General features: G+C 38.4%; 1 protein-coding gene across 1 annotated transcript in view; it reads left to right on the top strand.

Moving 5' to 3' along the window:
- Positions 1–1,102: 1,102 nt before the first annotated feature.
- Positions 1,103–25,582, top strand: part of RAD23B (RAD23 homolog B, nucleotide excision repair protein) — a 101,768-nt gene continuing 77,288 nt past the window's right edge. The window contains exon 1 of the mRNA XM_069090631.1: positions 1,103–1,533. Within this exon, the coding sequence (XP_068946732.1) occupies positions 1,441–1,533 (93 nt within the window). The 5' untranslated portion in view covers positions 1,103–1,440. The remainder of the gene's footprint in view (positions 1,534–25,582) is intronic.

Below are 25,582 nucleotides of genomic sequence, written 5' to 3'. Positions count from 1 at the left end.
TTACTACTTGTTTGAAGAAAGACTGTTTAGTTCTTTGTATTTGTATATCCAGCAACTAGGACAGTGGCTGGCACACAGTAGGTTCTTAATAAATGCTTGTTGATTATCTAAATTAATCCCTAATTTCTGAGATGAATAAACAGAGACTGAAAGGGTAAGGGGGAATTCCTGATAAATCAGGTATCAACAAAAATAAAAACAAAACTGGCTGCCCACTCTGGCTTTGCCATTAATAGCAATGGAATCTTGGTCGAGTCACTTAATCGCCTCAGCTGGCTTCAATTTCCTCATTTGTAAAATGCTAGAAGTTGTACTTATACTACCTTTTCAATAGTCATTGTGAGTTTCAGTGAGAACATTTGGCAAATGCTTAAAATCCTACGCAGGTATAAGTTACCAATTTATCCTGTATCTACCTTGTTTGTACATAGTTGTTTCCCGTTTTTTTTGTAAATAGTTGTTTGCATGTTCCCTCCCCTGCAACCATGAGCTTTTCCTTGTATCCCCAGTGCTTAACCAGTAGTTGGCACATAGCGGGAGCTTAATTAATGTTAGTTGATTAATTTAGAAAGGCTTGTGTGAGTTTCAGTAAAAGGAGGAGTGCGTAAAAGAACCGAGGCTATTCCAGTCTAACATTAATTTTAGCTCCAAACACAAACCATGGCCCTATTTTCTTCCTCCTGCACTCAGTCTCAAGAATGCCTAGTCTACCAGTCACACTAGGAGGGTAAATGCAATTCACTAGGAGGTAAATTGTGCACCCCAGTCTGGGGGAGGGAGCGGGGAGAGGAAACAGGCGATACAAGTGAAAGGAGGAATTTGAAACTCCTTTAATATCCTGACTTCGGGCACCACACTTGCTCCAGGATAGCCCTCCCACCCGACTCCACCATTTCGTAAAGAAAGGCGGCGGAGCAGCGAAAAGCACAAGCCGCACCGGCCGCGGAGGATCCCAAGCACGAGGTGCCAGCCCGGCAGCCGGAATTCCAGGAGCCGCTACTCCACCCCGCCCCCCACCACCCAGTCTCGGAACCTGCGTGAACAGGGACTACGTGCTGCGCGTGCGCACAATCCGCCCGCCTCCCCTGCGCCTGCGCGCTTCCCGACACCCCTCTTAACCCCTCCCCCAACTTCTTCGGGAGGGGGAGGGGGGATGTCGAAGCGAGTCATGATGGTGGCGACCAGGCCCTGATGAACTAGCGGATTCACTCACTGCCTCCCAGACCAGCCCGCAGCTTCTGAGGACGGACTCCCCGCTGGCCCCGTGCCTTGGGGAGAAGGAGATCGCGGCCGATCACGCCGGGGGAAAGCGACAGCGGGAGCGGCGGCGGCCCGGGCCCGGGGGAGAGGCCGCCCCGCAGGGTGAATGTGACCAACCCCACTAGCCACCTCGACCTCCCTCCCAGCGGGCCCGAGAGGCCGACCGAGACCACAGCAACCATGGCGTCCGGGGGCGGCGGCGACACCATGCAGATCACTCTGAAGACCCTCCAGCAACAGACCTTCAAGATCGACATCAACCCTGAGGAGACGGTACGAAGGGGAGGGCCGCCCGCGCGAACGGGGGGAGGGGCACGGAGCGCGCGGGCTCGGGCTGGGGCTCGAGGTGGGGGGCGCGCGGGGGAGAAGCGAGACTTGTGAGTTGGCAGAGACTGGCCAGGCGGGCGCGGACCCGGGCCCGTGCGTCCCCTCCCCCAGTCCCTATCCCAGGGGATGGGAGGGGGCCCCAGCTGCTCTAACCACGGGGGAGGTTGGGTGGTCGTCTCCTAGAGGGGCGCGAGGCGCTTCAGGGAGGGGAAGTTTGGCTTCCCTGACCTGGTCTCAGCTTTGGGCGGTGTTGGACGCGCGGGGAGAGCCCCACGAGAGATTTAGGAGGGGCGGATGGGAGGAAAAACCGCGGCTGCGCGGAACTGGAGCCTCCGGGGAAGCAGCAGGCGGTGGGCAATGCGGCCCGAGCCTGGGGGGTGGGGTGGGGAGCCGAAGATTCAGAATTGCCATTGCGTGGGGGGAGGAATCCGAGCTGGAGAGGCTCCTATGACTCAGGGTTAGGGACCAGAGAAGTGTAGGGGGGAGGGAGGAGGAGGCGGCGGGATGGAACCTGCGGGCAGATGGTGGTGCTGAATCCGCGGCTAGGGGCAGGGCGTGAAGAGGCCGCTGAGCCCTCGGTCTTCTCGGGGGGAGGGGAGCCAAGGGAAATGGAGTGCTTGGGGGTGGAGCCCGGAGGCTGTGGGAGTCCTCTGGGTGGGATTGGGAAGAGAGCTGCTGCTGCCGCCGCCGCCGCCGCCGCCGCCGCCGCCGGAGGACTTGTTTGGGACCTGGGATATTGGAGGGTGGTAATGGAGACTTAGGAACCTGTTTAACTGGGATCAAGTTGCGGTGGTAATCCGAAGTTGGGAGAGAAGTCCCGAAGGTAGCTTTCCAGGCACTAGGCCGTGCAGGTGCTGTTTGCCACTTCCCTCCAGGTGTTCGTAGACAAGTAATACATTCCTTGGGACTCACAAACCCGAAGGATGAGAACCTCAGTGCAGTTCCTTTTATAATATGTGACTCTTTGTGAATCTGTATCCTTTCTGAACCAGATACAAATTATGCAAGTGTTCTTTCCTCTTGGGCAGATCGTCATGCATCCTGGTCTTTTTACACATCTTGTAGGCCTGATTTCTGTAGGCTTAATCATAGAATATTAGAGCTTGACGAGATCATTTACTCCATTTTAAAGATGAAGGAATTGAGGCATGGAAGAGGTAAAGTGAGTCCTGGAAAATTCAGGAGTAGGACCTTGGTTTCCTGTGTCCTAACTCTACATTCAATCATACTAATTTCTCATCCTCCCTTATTAAAGTTTTGAGGTTGTAGGTATACTAGTTTTTCGAAAAACTTAAGCTGCAGACAGCTAACACTTGCACACTTGAGTACCATCAAAACCCACTACAATTAATTTTTATTGCAGTTTCAGTATTTGTGACAGCTGAGAGTGTTAAGATGCAGTCCACTAAACTGAAGTCACTACAAATTTATTCCAAGTATCTGGAAGTCCTGAAGACATAGATTTACCAGATATGCTTTGGAACTGTCTGTGCCAAATGTTAAGCCTGCCTTCATTCATCCAGGTGGAAGTGCTTTCTTCCTATTTGATCTCCTGGCAATTTTTGCTTTTGTACTTAATATTCTATTTTGTATTTTTGTCTATATCTCTAGTCCTCTTGATTGTAAATTCCTTCATTTCCTAGATTGTCTCTTATTTATCTTTATATCTTTGAATCTACCTTAACATCTGACAGACCATAAGCTTAATAAATGACTCATTGAATTGTGGTAATCCTAATGTTAATGAAAAATGTTAATTTTTCCTTAATGAAGAAAGTTGGCAATTTAATATGTGCTTTTTATTAGACAGCCACCCTTCTTGGTCCATGAGTAAGGACATTTAGTCTTGCTTTATATATTTATTAAAATCCCATCTAAGCCCTTAGATAATTGTATAAAAGCCTTGTTCAGTTGTGTCTTACTCTAAAGTGACCCTGTTTGGGATTTTCTCGACTCACTTTTCATATGAGGAAAATAAGGCAAATAAGGGTTAAGTAATTTGCCCAGGGTCACCTAGATTATAAGCATCTGAGGCCATATTTGAACTCAGGAAGATTCAATGTCTCCAGGCCTACCAGGCTCTCTCCATTAACTGCCTTATATAAAAAGTGTGTGGTATAGGAATTCCTAGCCTGGAATTGTGACAACAGTCAATATGGTTTTTGAGTAGTAAATTCATTTTTAAAGACATCATTTTTGCGTTTAAAATTTTGTGTTTTCTTAGTAGCTAAGGATGCAGTGAATAGAGCACTGGGCCGGGAGCTGAGTTTAAATCAGACCTCAGACACTTACTAGTTTTGTGAGCCTAGGCAAGTCATTTAACCTCAGTCTGCTTCAATTTCCTTAATTCTAAAATGGGGAGGAAGGAGAGCGCCTACCTCCCAGGGTTGTTGTGAGGTTTCCAATGAGTTCATATTTGTAGAGTGCATATCATAGTGCTAGACACTTAATAAATACTTGTTCAATTCCCTTGTTCCCCCTTGGAATAATTACTGATGCCTTGTTATAGAGTTGGGAATCGCTTAAAATCTCCTTGAATTGTTTATTTACTTCTAACAGATAGAAAAACAATTTTTGTGTGTGTTGATATGAACAAAATCAATTCAACACATATTTTATTAAGTCCATTATGTAAAGTGCTAAGTTAGAAGCTGGCAGTGAGAAAATTTAGATGTGATCTCTGTATTCATAGAACTTGTAGTTTGGGTAAGGCACTTAACCCCAACTACCTTGCCTCCTCATCCCCCCCCCCCCAAAAAAAAAAAAAAACAACCTTGTAGTTTAGTGGAGAGGATATAATAAAAGTTAAAGTTACTTGATTATTTAAGTGAAGAGGTGCAGATTCTTTTTGAAATATGGGAGGGTGGTAATGTATCATGGAGAATGTAGTATTTAATAGATGCTTTAAAGCAGTGCAGTCAAACTCAAATAGAACTGCATATTGATTTAGAAAACCACAAACGAACAGTATCTGTGTTTTATTGTATTTTTGAGTTTCTATTCTTTATGAAAGGAAATCATTTTCTTGTTTACCATACAATCTGTATAACAAACAAATAGATTGGTTAATTTTAATAGTATAACATACTTACTTACCTCCAAATTCCCTGTAATCCCTTTACAGTTATTTCATACCCCATGCAGTATGCAAGCCTCAGGCCTTCATTACTTCAAGTGGATCTGAACCATATTAAAATTTAAAAGAAACAAAAATACAATAGAACATAAATGATGTTAATATGTGGTTTAAGTCAGTATATGGCCAGTAGGGATGCAGTCTTGTAATGGCCAGTTTCTGTTTGAGTTTGAAAAGAACATTCCAAAAATTGGAAATAGCTTGACATAATATACTGTTGCTCTTAATATCATTTAAATGATATCACTTGCTTACATCTCTGATTCTTTCTGCCTTCTCTGTTGATTTTAAATGTTTTTATATACATTACTTTTATTTCCCAAAGCAATTGGGGTTAAGTAAGTTGCTCAAGGTTACACGGCCAGGTGTTTCTGGGTGGGTGCTAAGTGTCTGAGCCCAGATTCGATCCGAGGTCATACCGACTTCTGGTCCCGGTGGGCTGCCCCTATATACATTATTTCACATAGTCTAAATCAGGAGTGGGAAACCTGTGGCCTTGAGGCCACATACTGCCCTCTAGGTCCTCAAGTTGATTGACTGAATTCAAACTTCACAGAACAAATTTTCTTAATAAAAAATTTATCCTGTAAAACTTGGACTAGGTCAAAAGACTGCACCCAGAACCCTAGAAGAGAGTAGTACATGACTGAAATGACTGAACAAACAAAAAAAGATATTTTAGAGATATTTTTAGTGACATTCTCAACTCATTAACCTGTTCCTTCTCTTTTTTGTCAATAAAAATAGATGATATATATTTTTTCGTAAGGACCCTGAATTTTTGTAATGTAAATACAAAATAAATCAATAAACTTAAAAAAAAAAAACTAAGCATTGGCAGTATATTGATTTGATTATTGTGCCTAGAGCAAGAAGTAACACTTGTGGTATGAAGAGTCGTTGTCCTTAGTAATAGAGGAAATAAGTTGAACATAATTTTTTAAGTATGCAGATAAACATTAAAAAGAGAAAAATGCTCTGAGGTGTCATAAAATCACCAGTCGAAGGAACCAGATAAAAAAGCATGAAGTGAAAATGCTTAAACTTGAAAATTAGCAGTGCCAGGAGAGTCAAGACAGTAGTAAGTTATTGAGGTTGAAAAGTGGTGATTGCTTTGCTCATTTGGCTGACTTTTAATCTAATTTGAGAATAGTCTGAGTAGGAAGCAAGTGTATCCACTTATACTTTGTACCATCCCTTCAAGCTATCCTGGTGTATCTTTCCTTCATTTCATACCCTGTCTCTTGGAAATAGTTTTCTACACTAGTAGACACTTCCTGATCTTGTTTCTGATCAGATCATTCTACTGAAGTCTCTTCAAGGTTTACCTGAGATCTCTTACTTTAATCTAGTGAGCCTAGCCCTTATTATTCTTTATTTCTCTATAGCATTTAATATTTGACCACCCTTTTCCTCCTGTCTATTTTGTCCTCTTGGAGATTTTGTGACATTAGTTTATCTTGGTTTCCTTCCCATCTGTCTGATCATTCAGCCTTCTTTGCTGGGTCTTTGTCTGGGAGTGCCCCCAAGACACTGCCCTAGGCTGTCTCTTTGTCTCCCTATAGTCTCTTTTGGTGATCTCATCACTTCCATGAATACGGGGGTCATCTATGCAATTTATTAACTGATTTCTATATTGATAGCTTATTTTTCTGCTGAACTCCAGTTTCATACTACATAAATGACTAGCAAACAAGATGTCTGATTTTTTTCCCTAAACCTACCCCTCTTCCAAAATTTTCTGTCAAGAATATTACCATCCTGGGGGAGTGGCTAGGTGGTGAAGTAGGTGTCGAAGTTAAGTAGGGTGCCGAGTCAGAAGGACCTTCATTGGAATCTGGCCTCAGACACTTAACATAGACACACATACACAACACACAAAACCAGCCATGTGACCTTGGGCAAGTTAACCCCAGCTGCCCTCCAAAAAGCAAAAAATAATAATAATTAAAAAAAAGAATATCACCATCTTTCCAATCTTCCAGGTCCTCAATCTCAAGGATACTCACTCTTTTGTCCTCACATAAACCATCAGATGCCAAGTTTTTTGATTCTGCCTCCTTATCTCTGTCTCTCCCCTTTTCTCCATTTATATTGACAACGGTACTAATTCAGACCCTCATCTTTGTTTGCCTCTTCTATTGTAATACTCTCCTAATTGTCTTGGTTATTTTGTGGTTCATCACTCAGTCTTTCTTTTCACTTCTTCAGAACCCCATTTGGGGCAAAGATCTGGGAGTGGTTGGCCATTTTCTTCTCCAGCTCATTTTATAGATGAGTACTGAGGCAAACAGAGTTAAGTGACTTGGTCAGGGTCACACAGCTAAGGAAGCAAGCTTAAGTAAGACACAGTACATGTCTGAGGTTATTGAACTCAGATACTCCTAACTCCAGGCCCAGCACTCTATCCACTTTGCTACCTAGCTGCCTTCCTAATTGTCTTCTGTTCCTCAATTTTCAATTGTCCTGGTCTGTGTATCATTCCTCTTGTTTATTAAGCTCTTATAGTACTACTACCTCTAGAGTAAAATACAAATTCCTTTACCTTTCATCTAAAACTCTTACATCCTACCTTTTGGACTGATTACACATTACTTTCCTACACATTTTTCATACCAGCCAAACTGGCCTTGCCACAACATAACATTTCTCATTATGCCTTTGCCTAGCTAGCCTGTTTTCTGTAATTTCTTTCCTTTCTTTCAAAGCTCAGCTTAGTGAGACCTTTTGTGATTACCCCAGGAACTAGTGCCTATCCTTGGTCCCACCCCCACCCCCCAAGTTACATTGTATTTGTTTCATACATATTTTTGTATCTATATGCCCACAGGTCCAGTTCCTCACTTTGCTCACTTCTACTTCCTTTTATGTGTTGTCTCCCCCCATTTAGAAGAATCTAAATGCTTTGCTTTTTGCTTACATTTGTATTCTCAGTACTTAGCACAATACATGTAAGCCCTTAATAAATGCCTTTTGGCTTGATGTAATGCCATGTGTCTCTCCCTCCCCCACTCCCAGTAGAATATAGGCTCCTTGAGAGCATCTATGGCCTTGAGCAAGTCACTTAACTTAATGAGGGGATTGGATAGTGTTTGTTGATTGATTAAAGTAAAGCCAGAATTAGGAAGGTGGACTAGAGTAGGGGTGGGGAACCTGTGGTCTCAAGACCACATGTGACTCTCTGTATTCTTAAGTGTAGCCCTTTGCCTGAATCCAAATTTCACAGAACAGATCCCCTTAATAAAAGGATTTGTTCTTTAAAACTTGAACTCAGTCAAAAGGCCACACCTGAGGACCTGGAAGGCCACATGTGGCCTCAAAGCCAAAAGTTCCCCACCTCTGGACTAGGGAAGTGGGGGGGAGTCCCAGGCTTGAGTTTGAAGATAAAGATCAGATTAAGGTAGGTCAGATAATTAGGTTGATTAGTGGGAAGAAGTTAAAAATTTGGCTTCAGGCTGTATACCTTGGTTTCTTTTTCTTTAAAATGAGTAGGGTAATAATTTTACTGTCTTCCTTAAATATATTTAAAGGAAAAAAATAACTTTATAAATGTTTAAACATAATATAAGTGGTTTTAAACATAAAATAAGTGGTTGTTATTATTAGGGGAATTTCAAAATTAGCTTTCTTTGCTGGGGCACTAGATATGTGATTAAGTAGAAGTTATTAAGGATGAAAAGTCTTTCAGAAAAGTGAGAATGTTCTATTACAGGATTTCTTAGCCTAGGGTCCACAGACCCCCTTCATAAATTTGACAATTAAGAGATCATTGATATCTTTGGGGAAAGCAGTTTCATTTGAATGATGAGTTTGGAAGTCAAACTTCAGAGGGTTTAGAAGAAAATGAAAAGTGAAGGCTTCATTTTAAAGTGAATTTCTCTAGTAGTTGAGCTATAAAAAGGAGAAATAAAACAATAGTTATTGGAAGTGGTAAAGTTATGTGGAGTTTTTTGTTGTTGCTTTTTTAGGGGTGGAATGGGGTGGGGTGGAAATGGAGAATGGAGGAGATATGGCCTTCATTGTAGGCAGCTGGGAAGTAACCAACAGACCAGGAAAAATTGAGGGTGAGTGAAAGAATGGAGAAGATAAATCAGTCTGCTGGAGAAGGCAAGAATGGGATAGGATCAGAGGTTATATAGAGTGGTTTGCCTTGGCAACTTCTTCATGTGAGGAGTTGAAGGCAGAGATAGTAAGGAAATATATTTGATTGATTTGAGGTAAGGAGAGAGAGCTTAGCTCATGTCCTCAACTTTACCTGTGAAGTATGAGGCAGGGTTCTCATCTGAGAAGGTTTGAGGAAGAGGGAAAAAAGTTAGAAATAGGCACTGTGATAAGTGGGATAGTGCATAGATTAGGGAGGTATAAGATCAATTGCATTGCTATATGGAGTAGCCATTTCAGATTACGTAAGATAAAAATTGTATTCAGCATGGTTTTGTGATTTTTCTCAAGGTTCATTCGATAACATGTGAATTAGGAGGAAAGACAGTAGATGGTAGGGATAATCCAAGGCTGGGTCTTGACAAAAAACATATTAGTGATGGGGAAAAATGGGGCAAGGGACTCAGGTGTAGAGGATAGTATATATAATTGAACTGGTTCATTGAGGAGTTAAAGTAGGAAGAGAGTATGTATGTAGCCAGTCAAGGGTGATGGGAATTGGCCTGGGAAGAAAAGAACTAAGGGATGGAGGGATTGGAAGTCAGAGTTAGAATGAAGATCATGTTTAGGAGCCAAACAGCAAAAGGAAATCAAGAATGCTAACAGACTGATCAAATAAAAGAAATTTCAAAGTTCATGAAACTTAGAAATGGACTGATTTGTTGAAGACAGCAAGAAGCATACATCCTAGGGTACTAAAGAGGCACCATCTTTAGAAGATCATGCAAGAGCCATATTTCAGGGCTGGGGAAAAAATGTCTCAATTTAATTGTTTTCCCCAAAAAGTATGGTAAGAGTAGTCTGAAGATTAGGATGTTTAACCTTTAATTCCTGACATAATTTTGGAGGGTAGTTTTGACGTTTTTCTTAAGAACTTGACAATCATCAACAAACAATTTTAAAAACAGCATGAGGATTGTATATGAAACTGCAAAACTGTTACAGGGAGCTTTTGGCTTAAATATATAATTTAACAGTACTTTGAAAAATGTTGCTTTTTCCTTTTTCTTTTTTTTGGTCTGGAGTTTCATTGTTACTATTCTACCTCTGCCTATACCTACTTGCTAAAGAACAACATTCTTTTTTAGCAAAACATCCGAACATTGTCTGAGTCTGGAAAATGTATCTCATTCTTCACAGTAGTCCTTGTCCCTGTCAGAGAGGGGAAGCATGAGTCATCATCGGTTAAGAGTCATAACTCTTAAGTCTCAAAATCGATTTACTTTGCAATATTGTAGTCACATTAATCATATAAGTAGCCCCAGCTTTCTATGGATCTGTCCCTTTCATAATTTTTTCATGAAACAGTAATACTTCATTATATTCATAACATTTTCAGTTATTCCCCAAGATGGGCGCACCCACTTTTAAAAAAAAATTGTCTTTCAGTTTTGAGATTTAAATATTCGTCCCTAGTCTTTCTCTTGAGCTACCATCCCAAATACCCAACTACATTTTGTAAATCTTGAACTGGATACATCTCATTCATCATGTTCAGAACCTCATTATCTTTCCCCAAAAATACTTCCCTCCTTCCAGACTTGCTTATTACTGTTAGTAATACCTGCCTTTACATTCATATATGTGTGTGTATGTGTGTTTGTGTGTGTGTGTATGCCAGGTTTGCAACCTAGGTGTCATTCTCTATTTCTCACTTATTCTCTTAACCCTACTATCCAATCGGTTGTATAGTTCTCTTGTTTTGTAACATTTCTCCTTTCATGGAGCTTGGAACCTTAGTATCCTTCATAATTCCTTGCTCACACATGTATCCAATTTGTTGCCAAATCTTGTCATTTCTACTTTCACAACATCTCACAGTTCCGTTCTGTTAACTCATATAGCCACAGTTGACATTCATGTCCCCGTCATCTCTCACCTGGGCCAACACCACAATCCTTTATTGGTCTCCCTTCCCTGTCAGGTTTCCCCATTCCAGTCCATTCTCCACTTCCATTGCCAAGGTGATTTTTCTAAAGTATGTTCAAAACTTGGCCATTTTCTGCCTCTAGTCATTATTCCCTTCCATTATCCCCCCCCCCCCTTTTTTTTTTTGCCTTTTGGAGGGCAATTGGGATTAAGTAACTTGCCCAAGGTTACACAGCTTGTGTGTGTGTGTGTGTGTGTTAAGTGTAAGACTGGAACCAGACTCAGGGGCTGCCCCTTCACTCACTGTGCTACCTAGTCACCGTGTTCCATGAACTTTTACAATATAGCTACTCTGACCTAAATTTTGCTGTTCCTTGGATGCAACACTTCTACCCCCTTGCCTTCTTATTGCCCTTTCTCCCCTTCCAGTATAGCTCAGCCTTGTGACTTCATAATTTATTTAAATCAGTTTGAATTTCACCTTTTACTGGAGGCCTTTTTTGATCCCCTCAGCTTTTACTGCTTTCTCCTGAGATTATCTTCTATTTACTTTGTAAATATCAAGAAGGTGCATGATTATTTACGTGTTATATTCTCCATTAAAATATGAGTTCCTTGAGGGCAAGGAACTTTTTTTCTTTTTTTTTCTTTGCTTTCTAAAGGTTTGTTGACTGTCAGTCTGCTATAACAAGGTGACTGCTAGAAATATTTTTGTGCATTTGGATCATTTCCCTCTGTCTTTCACCTCTTGGGGTGTATATATTCCTAGTATTCTAGTCTTGAGTCAAAAGGTATAAACGATTTAGTGACTTCTGGGATGTAGTTTCAAATTGCTTTCTGGAATGACTGTCCATGCCTGTTCGCTCATCATTTCTCCAACAATAGCATTTTCCTTTTTTGTCATTTTTGCATGTCTGATTGGTATGAATTAGAACCTTAAAGTTTTGATTTGCGTTTGTTTTTGAATGATTTGGAAACTTTTTTTTTGTATTGCTGGTAGCCTGTTGGAATTCTTTGACTATATATGCGTATTAAAAAATGGTATTTGTATATTTGCATCAATTCTCCATTATGTCTTGAATGAAACCTTAGGTAACCTTTGCTTCAGTTATTTTTCTTATTACCAGTTTGCTTTCTAATTTGAAGTGCATTGATTTTATTTGTGCAAGTATTTTTCCTTTTTTTAAAAATAAGTTTGCTTTTAGTTTTCAACATTGACTTCCATAAGATTTTGAGTTTCAGATTTTCTCCCTATCTCTCCCCTCCTCCACCCCAAGACAGCATGATAGAATAAAATTTAATAGGAATTTTTAAAAATCAGCCTTACAAATACAATGAGTTAGGGAAATAACTAAACTGTAAAAGATCTGATGACTTTAGTTGGACTGAAGTTTCACTATGAATCAGCAGTGTGATAACGCAGCCAAAAAAATTGTTGACATCTTAAGAGTGCGATAACAGAGACATGGCATCCAGGACTAGGGAGGTGATATTTCCTCTATATTCTACTCTTCTCAGGTCACATCAGGAATATTGTGTTCGTGTCAATTTGTACAGCATCCAAAACAAGGCCATTAGGATGTGGAAAGGCCTTGAGATTATTCCTTATTAGGATCTCTGCAGGAAAAGGATATGGTTAACCTGGAAAAGAGATTTAAAGGAATTACAATAAATATTTTCAAGCACTTCATCAGTATTACCGTGTTTCCCCGATAATAAGACGCTGTCTTATTATTTTTTTTTTTTTTTTGGATAGAAAAACACCAGAGGGCTTATTTTCAGGGGAGGGCTTATTTTAATGAACATTGACAGCAATTTTAATAAACAGGTAAATGTGAACAAAACAGTGTACCTTTATTCAATAAGCAAATCACTGGGGAAGAACAGGATGATGCGCTCACTGCTGCAGCTCTGATTGGATGCAGCTCGGAGCGCAGGGTGCCTTTTACGGGGGAGGGAGAGGGAAGGGGAGGGGCGGTGCATACAGAGGGTACCGTAATTGTAGCGTGTAGCGCAGGGGATCACCTTCACTACAGTAGCAATCTCAATAGGGCTTATTTTCGGGGGAGGGCTTATTTTAGAGGAATCTTACACAGTAAGGGGAGGGCTTATTTTTGGGATAGGTCTTATTATCGGGGAAACACGGTAGAAAAGGGATTAATTAGACTTCTCCTGGTTGACCCTGAAAGGCAGAATTAGCTAATTCAGATGAAAGAAGATGAACAACATTGTCATAACCCACATTTTATTTGGCATTTCGGGTACAAAAATGCAAAGTACTAGTAAAGTTTAAAGCTGAGCAGTTGGGATAGAAGAGATAGTAGGAAAACATACTTTAAAGAAAATGAAATCTATTCAATAATCTCAACTAAATCATGACTAAGAAAAGGCAATCCTTTTACATCTCCCCAAACAGTTTATTATCCCACTCACCACAGCTGCTTTTCTAAATATTTTTATCCTTCTTCAAACCTTCCATGGTACCCCCACCCTCTCAGCTAAGAACCTTGCCTCATATTTCACTGGAAAAAAAATCTAAGCCATTGACCAAGATCTCCTTCAGCCCTCTTCCTTATCTCATATGACTCAGGTGACTTCACCATCCCCTCTTCCTTAGAGGTAGTAGACTTTCTCCTTGCCAGATTTCCCCTCCCTCTTGCTCTCTCCATGCCCCAGTGATTGCAGGCCACATTATCGTATTTTGTCCCTTTTCTTATCCTCATTCTCTGAATTGTCTTCAGTATCTCCTTCTCTCATGTTCCTCTTGACATCCAAGGTGTCAAGCAGATAGGGAAACATGTTTTAAAAAGAGAAACTGTAGTGAAAACCATTTTAAATTTTTTGATCTATCAATAATGACAGATTCTACTTTATTGCCATCAAATTTTCACTGACTTCTGGTAACTAAATGTTCACCTACATTAAGGCAGGCTTTGCTATGTTGGTTTATTTCTTGATTTGATATATTTTTAAAGATGAACCCGGTTATTTCACAAGCGCCTAAAGATTTGATTCAGTTTGACAAAAACTTTATTAAGTGTTTACTATGTTATTGTAGAAACATAGCTGTTGTTCTTGCCCTTGTGGACCTTAAGAGTTTAATTGGAATGGTTAACTGGGATGACTGTAATAATCATAAATAGAAGATTTATTAAATGCTTAACTACATGCAAAGCATTGGGTTGTCATCACTGGGGCATTTAGTGGGATGTGACGTCCCTACAAGGTGTGGTATGAGGATAAGATTAGACAAGGGAAGACTTTCATATGGAGGTGAACCTTGAAAAAGTAAAGGAATTTTTTGTAGAGCTTGAGTGGAGTTTGGCAAATCGAAGGGAAGCTTTCCAACAAGACCATTCAGAGACTCCTGTACAAAAGACCTTGCCATTTTGTTGTAATTATTTTTTTGGCAGAACTAAAGTCTACATGTCTGCACCAAAACATTTAAGGATATTCATTCTTTATAATCTTATATTTCAGAGTTACTACCTAATATCACAGCTCATGTTTTGCTTTATAATTTAGTTAAATACTGTTATAATCAACTTATATTCTTTTGAATATTGAGTTCATTTCCATTCCATGCTGCCTGCTATTCAGACTCCTCCTTCCTTCTGCAACCATTTCTCATCCCTGTGATCTTGATTTCTGATTAGAGAGTATTCACTTTATCTTGTTCAGTCTAAAAACCACCATGTCACTTCCTTATCATCTCCATGCTTTTCTTGCTCACACTTTCCAACTTAATTCTGAAAACAGTATTCCCATTACACTGACGTTCCCAGAGAGGAGGTGCTAATCATTTGTCCTAAGACTCCAGTTTCCTATCCCAAACACTCCTTCCTGGCCATCATTTTCCTATATGTGCTATCTTCCCTGGTTAGAATGTAAGCTACTTTTTGGCAAGGATTGTCCTGTTTGTATTCCTCTCTTTGCATACCGAGTATCTAATAAATGCTTTTTCATTCATTTATTCTTAGCAGCACAAAGTAACTGGCAACAAAATGTTTTCTTTTTTTTTTTTTTTTTAGTAAACTCTTAACATTACTTTTGGTGTATACATAAAGTACAGAAGCAATTTGTTTTTTTCCTGGGCTGCTATTTAAGGAATATTGGTTTAAAAAAAATTACTGATTCAGACATAGTGAATTCTGTTGCTAGTTTTACATTGAAGTTGTCTTGTTGCATAATTTGGGATGAGTTAATAGCCAGATAGCAGCATATGAATACCTGAAATTGCTAATCAGCAAAATACAATTTTATTTTTTTATAAGCTTGTTCTTATACTTTCATATAACTTCATGATATTTTGGCATCTAATTTCAGATAATTTTAGACCTGGAAGTGACCATGGAGATAGTTTAATCCTACCCTCTCATTTTGTAGATGGAAAAAATTGGCCCAGAATAATTGAGTGACTTGCTTAGGGCTGAGCTACTTGAACCCAGGTCTCCTGATTTCTGATTTAATTCATTTTCTTCCTACACTACATTACTAATGGAAGACATACTTATTTTGAATAGTGCTGCTTTATTAATTCACCTACTATATACAATGGTAGAAGGGAGAAGAATACAAAGTTTAAGAAATAAATAACAGGTTGATTACTGATATTCAGACATGGCTACCCTATTTTGGGATGGCACTACTGGGTTTAAATGTACTTGAAAAAAAATCAGATTAGAGGCGCATACTGTAAAGCCAAGCAATAGCAGCTTTCTAGAGGACTGCTGTTGTGAACAGCTTTCAAGGTTCTGATTACATAGACTCTCTATTCAATAACAAATCAGAGCAAAACATTCACAGAAAATCAAGGTACAGCATTCACAATGTAACAGCTTATCACAGAAAATAAAAATGCAGTGTTCACCATGTCACAACTTAATACCTTGTCACTAAAATGACCACATAGTTTTCAACAAAGTACAATCATTTAGTAACTCAATCATTCAATCATCCTTAAAGAGGCTTGCCTCCCTAAGGGTCACAAAGTAGAAAGTCAAAGTTATCCACCCTTGGGATGAAATTAAGTTAACTTCAAGAGTCACTACTCAGTACCCGCTTAAGGGGAAGTGGAAAACACAAAAGCCATCCACCCCTAGGTCACAAGTAAATTACAATTTCATCAGTCACTACTCACTATCCTATTTTATCAGTCACTACTCAGACAATTTCATTAGTCACTTTTATCAGTCACTACTCAGTACTCACAGAGAGATTTTTTCATCTTGGCAGGCTTTCAGCTGCCATGGTTCTTCTTCCATGGTCCCAGCTCCTGCCCAAATCTAACCAACTGTTACCTGAGTTCAAAGGCAGACAGCTCCCAGCTCCTTGTCCATCTCTCCATGCAGTTCCTGCCCCACATTGGGGCTCATATTGTCTAGTCCATCTCAAATCCTTCACAGTCCCCGTTCCTGGGAAGCCAAGGCTTAAAGCCACAAGAACATTCATACACATTAACAGAGTCACAACAACATTTGTATAAAGTACTGGCACCACAGTCCTGCTTCCTCAGTCTTCTGCAGCTCTGGCTGGCCCTCAGAAGTCTTCAGCACCATAAACACCGTTATCAAAATAAAAAATCACTTTATCCAGCCTCCATGTGTCTTGCTCCAAAAAATTCTGTCTCAGTTCTTCTCAATTCTCAGTCCAGTCTTGAGTCCAGCAGCAGTTGCCCTGCCTCCACGATGTTTACCCCAGGGAATTCTGACTCCAGCTTGGGCTCTTCCTTTAATATGGCATAGCTCCTCCCTCTTCAACCCCTTCCTGTTACATCAGCAACAGGGATTCCCTGTTAAACCCCTTCCTGTTAGGTCAGCAACAGGGGATCATACCTTCTGTTTCTTTAACAGAGGCTTAATTTGAAACTGGGTGCTAAGTACCTCTTAGCTTATCACTTGAGTTTGAAAGTTTCAAACTATAGTGGCTGATGTTGGGTGGAGCATTTGTACTAAGTTCAGGTTCAGTTCCCCCTTCCCAGACACTGGAAACAAGGGAGGCCACCAGGTTTCCTGAGGAGGGTCGAACCATTCAAAGTCAGAAAGGAGCCAATCAGAGCTTCTATTACTGATCAGTAGTGGGATCAGGCCCATTAGTGGTTTGCTGCACTTCCAGTCTGAGTAAGATGGGGAGATCCTGTCTTTAAAAGAAGAATGAAAGAAATTTAACAAGCAATTTTAATATTTTGATGGATTCACAATTTCATCACCATGGATATTACTACTAAAGCAGTAACTTCTCTACTCCTCATTTGTGTGATTCTTGTGGGTAATTTTTCATGAATCTTTTATGAAGAATTTATCCAAAAAACTGCTTTCTCTCATTTACTTTCTTTCTCTTTTCCTTTCCCTCACTAAACTATCCCTTTCTTCCTTTAAAAAATATTCCAGTGTTCCCAATGTACCTCTCAGGTCTCCAGCTGTTTATTTTCTTGCAGCATATTGTTTTCTGATCATTTATGCCCTCAATAATGATGACAATTCTTGCCCTCAAGTCATTAATGCCAACTTGAAGAGTCCTACTTATACCTACTATGAATTCCCCATTGTCTTTTTGGTTACATGTAATTTTTTATTCCAAGCTCATTGGTCTTCCCATATCGTGTGTGTGTGTGTGTGTGTGTGTGTGTGTGTAAAAGATAAGAGAGTTTGTAGAAACAGTTTAGCAGTCCTGAAAGCTCTTCTCTTGATTATTCCACAGTCTGATCTGACACAGCTATAATAACTGTGTGTCTGTGTATATCAATACACAGTAATGCAGCAACTCCAATGGGCTGGCCAAGAATTGGTTGTTCGAATGCAAAGTGAACACTTGCCAAAAAGGCTATTTTATGGAGAACTCTAACAGGGCAAGCCATACAAGGACACTCTCAAGAACTTTGGAATTGATTGTGTGAAATGAAACTATAATAGGACCACCCAGCATGGAGTACCCTCATCAGAGAAGGTGCTGTGTGGTATGAACAAAGCAGAGTTCAAACAAAGTAGTTCAAAAGAAACATGAGAAGCTCCAATTTAGAGAATCCATTCCAAATATAAACATGGACCATTTGTGCCGGACCTGTGGTAGAGCATTCCAAGCTCATATTGGTCTCATCTGCCACAGTTGGACACACTGTAACTTGACTCTAGCATAGTGATGTCATTTTGGTCCTCTTCTAGAACAAAAGGTAACAACCAACCAATTGGTGCAGTTCTGTCCAGCTGATGGTCTTCTAAGCAATGTTTTGTTTTCTGGTGTAGATGATTAAATATAATCATAGATTTCACTGAGGCAGTTTATAATGTTCTAGGACTAGATATAATTAGTATAACATCATCTGTGGATAGGAGCATTTGGAGAACCTTGCCATCTAAAGACATCCCTTCTGTTTGGGCTTTGAGCAGAACATTCTCCATCATCTTAGATGAGCATGTAGTTACACTTTATGCCTCACTTAATACTGATACTCAGCTAGTTAGCAAGCAGGTTTGTTGTATTTGTCGTATGAACTTGTATTTTGGGAAGGAGGCAGTTGGGGTTAAGTAACTTGCCCAAGGTTACACGGCTATTTTTTTGTGTGTGTGGGTGTTGTGTTTGAAGCTGGAATCGAACCTGAGTCCTCCTGACTCCCGGCTGGCGCTCTACTTAGTGCGCCACGTAGCCGCCCCTGAATTTGTATTTTTTTTAAAAATAAATATGTGGAAGAAATACTCTTAAGTAGTGAGACCTCAAATTGGCATTTTTTTCCTGAGCCAAGGGCTTCTTAAAATCTAGAAACAAATAGATAAAAGCAGGATATTATATTCTCTCTGAATAACAAGCCAGAAATATAGTTAGGTCATAATTAGCATGAGTTCAAATATACCAGTTTTGATTTAGTGCAGATTATAAAATCATGCAAGGTCACATTAAATGCAGATCAAAATTCACCTAATGTGATATGTATGTATGAGCTAGTCAGGAATTTTTTTTCTTTTTGGAGGGCAATTAGGGTTAAGTGACTTGCCCAAGGTCACACAGTAGTTTTGTGTTAAGTGTCTGAGGCTGGATTTGAACTCAGGTCCTCCTGACTCCAGGGCCAGTGCTCTATTCACTGTCATTATCTTTATTGAAATTAATGATTGTTCTTATGTTTTGTTGCAGGAGGAAATAGTAATCTCATTTAAATGCAATTTTTATTGCATTATGGTCCCAAAAGGATGCTCTCTAACTTTTTCTAGTGTTTCATTTATCTCTTTAATTTCTTTCTTATTTTTTTTATGGTTATATTTATCTAGATCTGAGAGGAGAAAGTTGAGGTCCCCACATTAGAATAGTTTTACTATTTCCTCCTGCTATTTATTTAACTTTTCCTTTAAGAATTTAGATGCCATGTCATTTGGCATATATGTTTTATTGTTAATAATTCTTTGTTGTCTATGATACACTTTTTAGCAAAATAGTTTTCCTAATTATCTCTTTTAATTAGGTCAGGTTTTGCTTTTGCTTAATCTTAAATCATGACTGCTCTTCCTACCTTTTCCACTTCAGTTGAAGCATGATAGATTCTGTTCTAGCCTCTAGGCTGAGGCAGAATTTGAACTCAGGTTCCTCCTGAGGTGCTCTGTTCACTGTGCCACCTAGCGGCCCCTCTAGCCCCTTATTTTTGATTCTGTGTTAAACCTTTCTGTTTCAAGTGTGTGTTTTATAAATGGCATATTTTTAAATTCTGGTTTCTCATCCATTTTGCTATCCACTTCCATTTTATGGTGAGTTCATCCCATTCACTTTCCCAGTTATAGTTATTCCCTGCCCCTCCCCCCCATCCTAGTTTCTTACCTTTATCTTTTATTTTATTTTATTTTATTTTTTTTGCAATTGGGGTTAAGTAACTTGCTCAAGGTTACACAGCCAGTTATTTCTGAGTGTGGTGCTGAGTATCTGAGCCCAGATTTGATCCCCAGGTCATCCCGACACTGGAGCCGGTGCTCTTACTCCCTGTGCCCCTTTATCCTCTTTTTTAAAAAAACTGTTTTTCCTCAGAAGTTTTTTTTACTTCGGACCACTACCTTAATCCGCCCTTTCTCTTATCATCATCCTCATGTCTGTTATCTTGTTTTTATCCTGTTCTCCTACTTTCTTGTTGGGTAAGATAGTTTTTTTTTTTTTTAAATATCAAAGTGAATGAGTTTATATAGTCTTCCCTCTTTGAACCAGTTCAGATGAGAATGAGTTTCAAATGTTGTTGTGTTCTACACTCTGCTATAAAAGCTTTCACATCTTTTTTTTTTATGGGAGAAATTCCCCCATTCTACCTTTCCCTTCCTCCTTCTCTTAGTGCATCTCTCTTCCTCTCTCCATTTTTTTTCTGAGATCATCCCAAGATAAATAACCTGTTGCCCATGCCTCTTGTCTTAATAGACTCCTCTTTTAACTGCCTTAATGATAATAAAATTTTTAAGAGTTATATGTATCTTCCCATGTAAGAATATAAACAGTTTAACCTACTTAAATTCTTCATGATTTCTCTTTTGCTTTTACCTTTTTATGACTCTCTTGAGTCTTGTATTTGAATGTCAGATTTTTTATTCAGCTCTGGTCTTTTCACCAGAAATGCTTGCATGTCATCTATTTCATTAGCTCTAGGCTTTTCATCAGGAATGTTCGAAAATCCATTATCATTAAATGCCCATTTTCTCCTAAAGAAACATACTCCATTTTTCTGGGGATGTTATTTTTGGTTGTAATCCTACTTGCTTTTCCTTCTAATGTATTATGTTCCAAACCCCCTGCTCCTTTAATGTGGTACCTGCTAAATCTTGTGACTTCACGTATTTGAATAGTTTCTTTTTGGCTGCTTGTAGTATCTTCTCCTTTACATGGGGAGCTCTAGTATTTGGCCATAATGTTCCTGGGAATTTTCATTTTGGGTTCTCTTTCAGGTGGTGATCAGTGGAATTTTTCAATTTCTATTTTACCCTCAGGTTCTGGAGTATTGGGGTAGTTTTCCTTGATACTTTCTTGAAATAAGATATTTAAACCTTTTTTTTTTCCTTTTTTTGGTTTTGAGGTAGTTTGTTAAAAATCTTATACCCAACCCAATACTTATTTTGAATAATTTATGAGTAAAGTAATACAATATTAAAGTCAGTCAAGGATTAAAATTAAAATAATTATCCTAAACTTAGTGAATAAAAATAAACATTTGAATACATGTAAATAAATCATTACCCTTTAAATTTGATTTATTTTTATTCTTTGCACAGTATTTTGCTCAATAAAAACTTAATTTTTATGAAATGTAATAATTGTTAAATAATTTTCTACAGTGGTAATATAGCACATACATTTCATTTTATATATATTGAAATTCTCATTCTTCTCTGAGTTTCTCAAATAATGCTCTGTGCTGAAAACTATTGATTTAAATTTTTTGGTGTTTCTAACTATATTATTACTTATCAGAAAATGAAAGTTTTTAATATTTTTACCTGTGTTTATTCTCTTTATTTTTTCCATCCTTATTGCTATAGCTAACATAAAACCATGCCAGATAAAAATGGAGATAATGTTTTATGAACTTCATTTAACAGGAAAACTGTTGCTTCACTATATGTTATGCATCCTCTTAATTTTAAATCAGTACTTTAATGGAAAATCCATTGTTGGATTAATGGGAATATGTTAATGCTTATCTTAAGACTTGATGGAGGCTCCTCAGGAAGTTGCGCTATTAATAGGCCATCATCAAGATAATTCAAGCTTCAGACATTTTTATTAGACTATGTACTTTGTCCGAGTAGGATAAAATTTTAAAACAAAAGAGTTCTTTTAGTAGTTGATATTTAATCTGCATAGTCATTCTGTTTTTCTTCAACCAAAAGGTACCTATATGAATTGTTTTTATATACCAATGGTTTTCTAGAATATGACTGTATTTGGCATTTTTCCTGTGGGTTACCTAGTGAGACCTCCTTATTCTCAAGATAACCACCCTAGACCTCTATACCCCTCCCCTCCAAAAAAATTTTTAAAATAAACTTTAGTTTGTAACAACACCTTTTCTGGTAACTCATTAGCATTTACTGCAAATCTCTTGCTGCTATGGAAGCCCTAATTTATAATCTGTCATACAGCAATTCCCAAAGTAGATACTACAGATGTTACCTCTGTTTTCCAGGTGAGGAAATTGGTGACTTGGGGAGGTTAAGCAGCTTGCTAATGGTCTAGTGAGTGTCAAAGGTAGAATTTGAACCTAATTTTTTTTTTAATCTATTTATTTATTTTTTCTTTTTTGGAAGGGGAAGGTAGGGCAGTTAGGTTAAGTGACTTGCCAAAGGTTACATGGCTAGTTTTGTGTGTGTGTCTGTGTGTGTTAAGTATCTGAGGTCAGATTTGAACTCAGGTCCTCCTGACTCCAGGGCCACTGCTCTATTCACTAGGCCACCTACCTAGCCGCCCCCTGAACCTAGATTTCTTGAATCCACTACTTCCTTTTTCTTAAAAAAAAAAAAATTATATATATATATATATATCTTGTGAAGGTAAGGGAGGCCAGGAGGATTAAGTGCTTGCTGTGTGCCAGTCTGTATGCTAAGCACTGGAGATATAAATGCAAAAAGAGAGAGCCCTTGTTGACAAAGCTTACATTATAATTGGGGAAGAAAACATGTTAAGGAAAATGGTGTCCAGGGAAGAGTGTTTTGGTTTGAGAAGTCACTGGATTAGTAAATAAAATGGTGGGGCAAGTCTCTTGGCATTGCCTTTCCAGAGCAGAAATGATAGAGTTTATTTGAATTTGGTTCTCAGAGCAAGAAGTGGAGATGGGGTGGTTGGAAAAGTCCAGGGTTGGAAGGTGGAAGCAACAGGTTAGAAAATACACCAGAGGATTCACAATCATGCCCCAGGGGTAAGTATTCTAAAGTATTTGGATTTCTACATTGCTTATATTCTTGGAGTTCCCCTCAGCACCTAATACACTGGTGTTCATCCAGAAGTCATTTAATGAATAATAGGAATATTGAAGTGAATCTTTAAAAAAAAAAAAAAGACACTGAGCCCAGTAATTTGATTCTCCTAAGATCATGGTGTTTCACACTTTAAGTCTTAAATGGATAGCAACAGTGGGAGAATATTAGTTAGAAATGGATTTTTATGTCTTTGAGTGTTTTTTTCCATATCTATAGTGACCCACTCATTTCTGGACCTGATTTGCAGTGCGCAAGACACTTTTGTCGAGGGACAAACGTGATAAGCTTTTTCCTCAGTTGTATAATTGTTGAGAACAGTAGTGTTTTTTTTTCTCCACTTTGACAGGTTTGGTTAGGCTTGATTTTTTTATGTTATTATGGATTTCACTGAGAAATGCTTCATAGTGTTCAAGCACTTTGTACAATATTTTTTACTTGCATTTCTCATGATTTAGAGCATTCTTTCATATAGTTATTATATAGTATGTACTTTTGAGAAATTCGTTCATAAACTGGCCACTTCTATTGAGGAATGGCTTTTGGTTATCTATTAACATATATGTCTAGAGCTAGATGTATCTAAAGGGGTATGTGTGTGTGTGTCTGTCTCTCTGTTGTTTTCAACTTCAATTTGAAACCCTTATCTGTGAAACTTGATACAAAATTTTCTCCCACTGTATTGCTTTCCCTTTTTTATGAGAGTTCAAAACAAAGTTCAGCATCAGGCAGGTGAATTAAAAGCAACAACAACAAAATACCAAAAATGGATGGAGAAAAATGAAAAATTTCACTCAGTCATGCACAGGGAAACTACACTATACACCAGTACTGGATATGTGTGTGTGTGTGTGTGTGTGTGTGTGTGTGAAATGGAATGTCCTATAAAAGAAAAGTTAATTGAACTGCATAAAGATGTAGGGAACTAATATTCTGGGTTACAGGTATTTAACAGAAAAATAAGAAAAGGGAAAAACTGTTAGAAAGAACAAATTGGGGAGGGTAGGTGGTGCAGTGAATAGAGCACTGGCCCTGGAGTCAGGAGGAACTGAGTTCAAATTTGGCCTTAGACGCTTGTCATACTTACTAGCTGTGAGACTTTGGGTAAGTCACTTAACCCCAATAGCCCTCCAAAAAAAGCAAAAAGCAAATTGTTGGAAAATTTAGAACTAAAAGACCTATGGCATTTTCTAAATGAGAACATATAATAATGCTTATTTATAGTTATATATAATTATGATATTAATACTTATGATCAGAAATGGGTCATGTGCAAGGCACATTAATTATAAATAAATGTCAAAGAGCCCAATTTATTAAACATCCTTTATAAACCATAATACAACAAAATTAGTGATCAATACAGGAAACCACAAGAAAAAAGATATATACCTAAATGGAGACTTAGTAATAATCTGAAATCTGATAGGGCAGAGAAAAAAATCATAGAAATAATAATTATGAAATACAGTGATAATTATAAGACAACATGCAAAAATATATGGGATGCCTTAAAACAATTCTTCAAGGAAAAACCACATCCTAGATAAATTACATTAACAAAATAGAAAAAAGGTTAATGTAATGAACTGAATATGGAGTACAAGCAGCATGGTTTGGTATTAGTGGGCTGAGTATGAAATGGAAATAATTCTGAATGAGGTAAGGCAAAAAGAGAAGTCAGCCCAGGAGAAAAGAGAAAGTTAAAATTGGAATTATGAAGACACAAAGGGAAATCATTCTAGTGGCCAGGAAGTACAGGAATTGTCCAGAGAGACAGAAATACCTGCATAGGGAAGCCACCAGTCAACTTCAGTTATACAAAATATTAGAGAATATAGAAGAAGCAGGAGAAAGCATGGTGCCTTTAATTGGATCAACTCTAGACGAGTATTAGTACAATCTTTTCATGGAATTCATGGACTCAGTTTCCAACGTGAGATAGAGAACCATCACATCTTATTATATAAATACTCTATTCTCTCTGTGTCTCTAGCATTGTCATCTTGTGTAATGATATAATCCAGATACCTTTGAGCTTTGCCATCCCATTCCCTTGAACCTACTGTATCACAACAAATTTTTTTTATTGCTTCTCCCCAGTTATGTTAGTTTCCTGAGAGCAAGAACTGTCTCACTTTACTATTTTAGTACACCACTTATTACAAAGTAAGCTCTTAATAGATGCTTTTTCTTTCATTCATATGGGATATTTACAAATTTAAAAACCAGCCAGATAAGACCAGAATAATTATGAGAGGAAATTTGGAAAATTAAAGAAGAAATAGATAACTTAGAAAACAAAAGACTAATAAAACTTAAAGCTGGTACTTTGAAAAAAGTTAGCAAAATTGAAAGGCCTTTAGTTAACTTAATTAAAGGGGAAGGAAAAGGTAAATAAAATGTCACCACTAAATCAGAACAGAAATGAAATTGAAAAAGAAATACAAGATTATCAACAGCAAAAATACCCAAAATTATAAGCACCAAGTAGAGATCTTAAACTCATTTCAGAAAAGGAAGCTGGATTAGCTGTAAAGGAACTACAAAAGGGGAAAAAGCAAATATTTTTGTTCCATCTAGGTTTATAGTAGAATTCTGATCCTAGCCTTTATGTAAAGAAAATATTCATCTTTGTTCAACTAAGGTATTTTGTACTATGGCACATTGTGGTTTTAAATAAGTGTCTTTGACCTGGACTAGAAAACAAACTACCATTTATGTTTCTAGATATAATCCTTTGATAACAGGTGTACAGATAGGTTTGGAAGACAACCTGTATATAAATTGTGGCTTCCTTGTACTACTTTCCATCATTTTACCAAAAAAAAAAAAGTTTGATACAGTCCTTTTTTACTTAGGAAAAAGTTTTTTCTTAACCCTAGTTAAGCAAGCTTTTAAA

The sequence above is a fragment of the Petaurus breviceps genome, unplaced genomic scaffold (assembly GCF_028583685.1).
Source record: "Petaurus breviceps papuanus isolate PSGF00001 unplaced genomic scaffold, PetGlider_PUasm1.0 187, whole genome shotgun sequence".
Classification (NCBI taxonomy): domain Eukaryota; kingdom Metazoa; phylum Chordata; class Mammalia; order Diprotodontia; family Petauridae; genus Petaurus; species Petaurus breviceps.
Note: the sequence above shows the minus strand (reverse complement) of the source record. Positions and strands in the feature narration are given on the sequence as shown.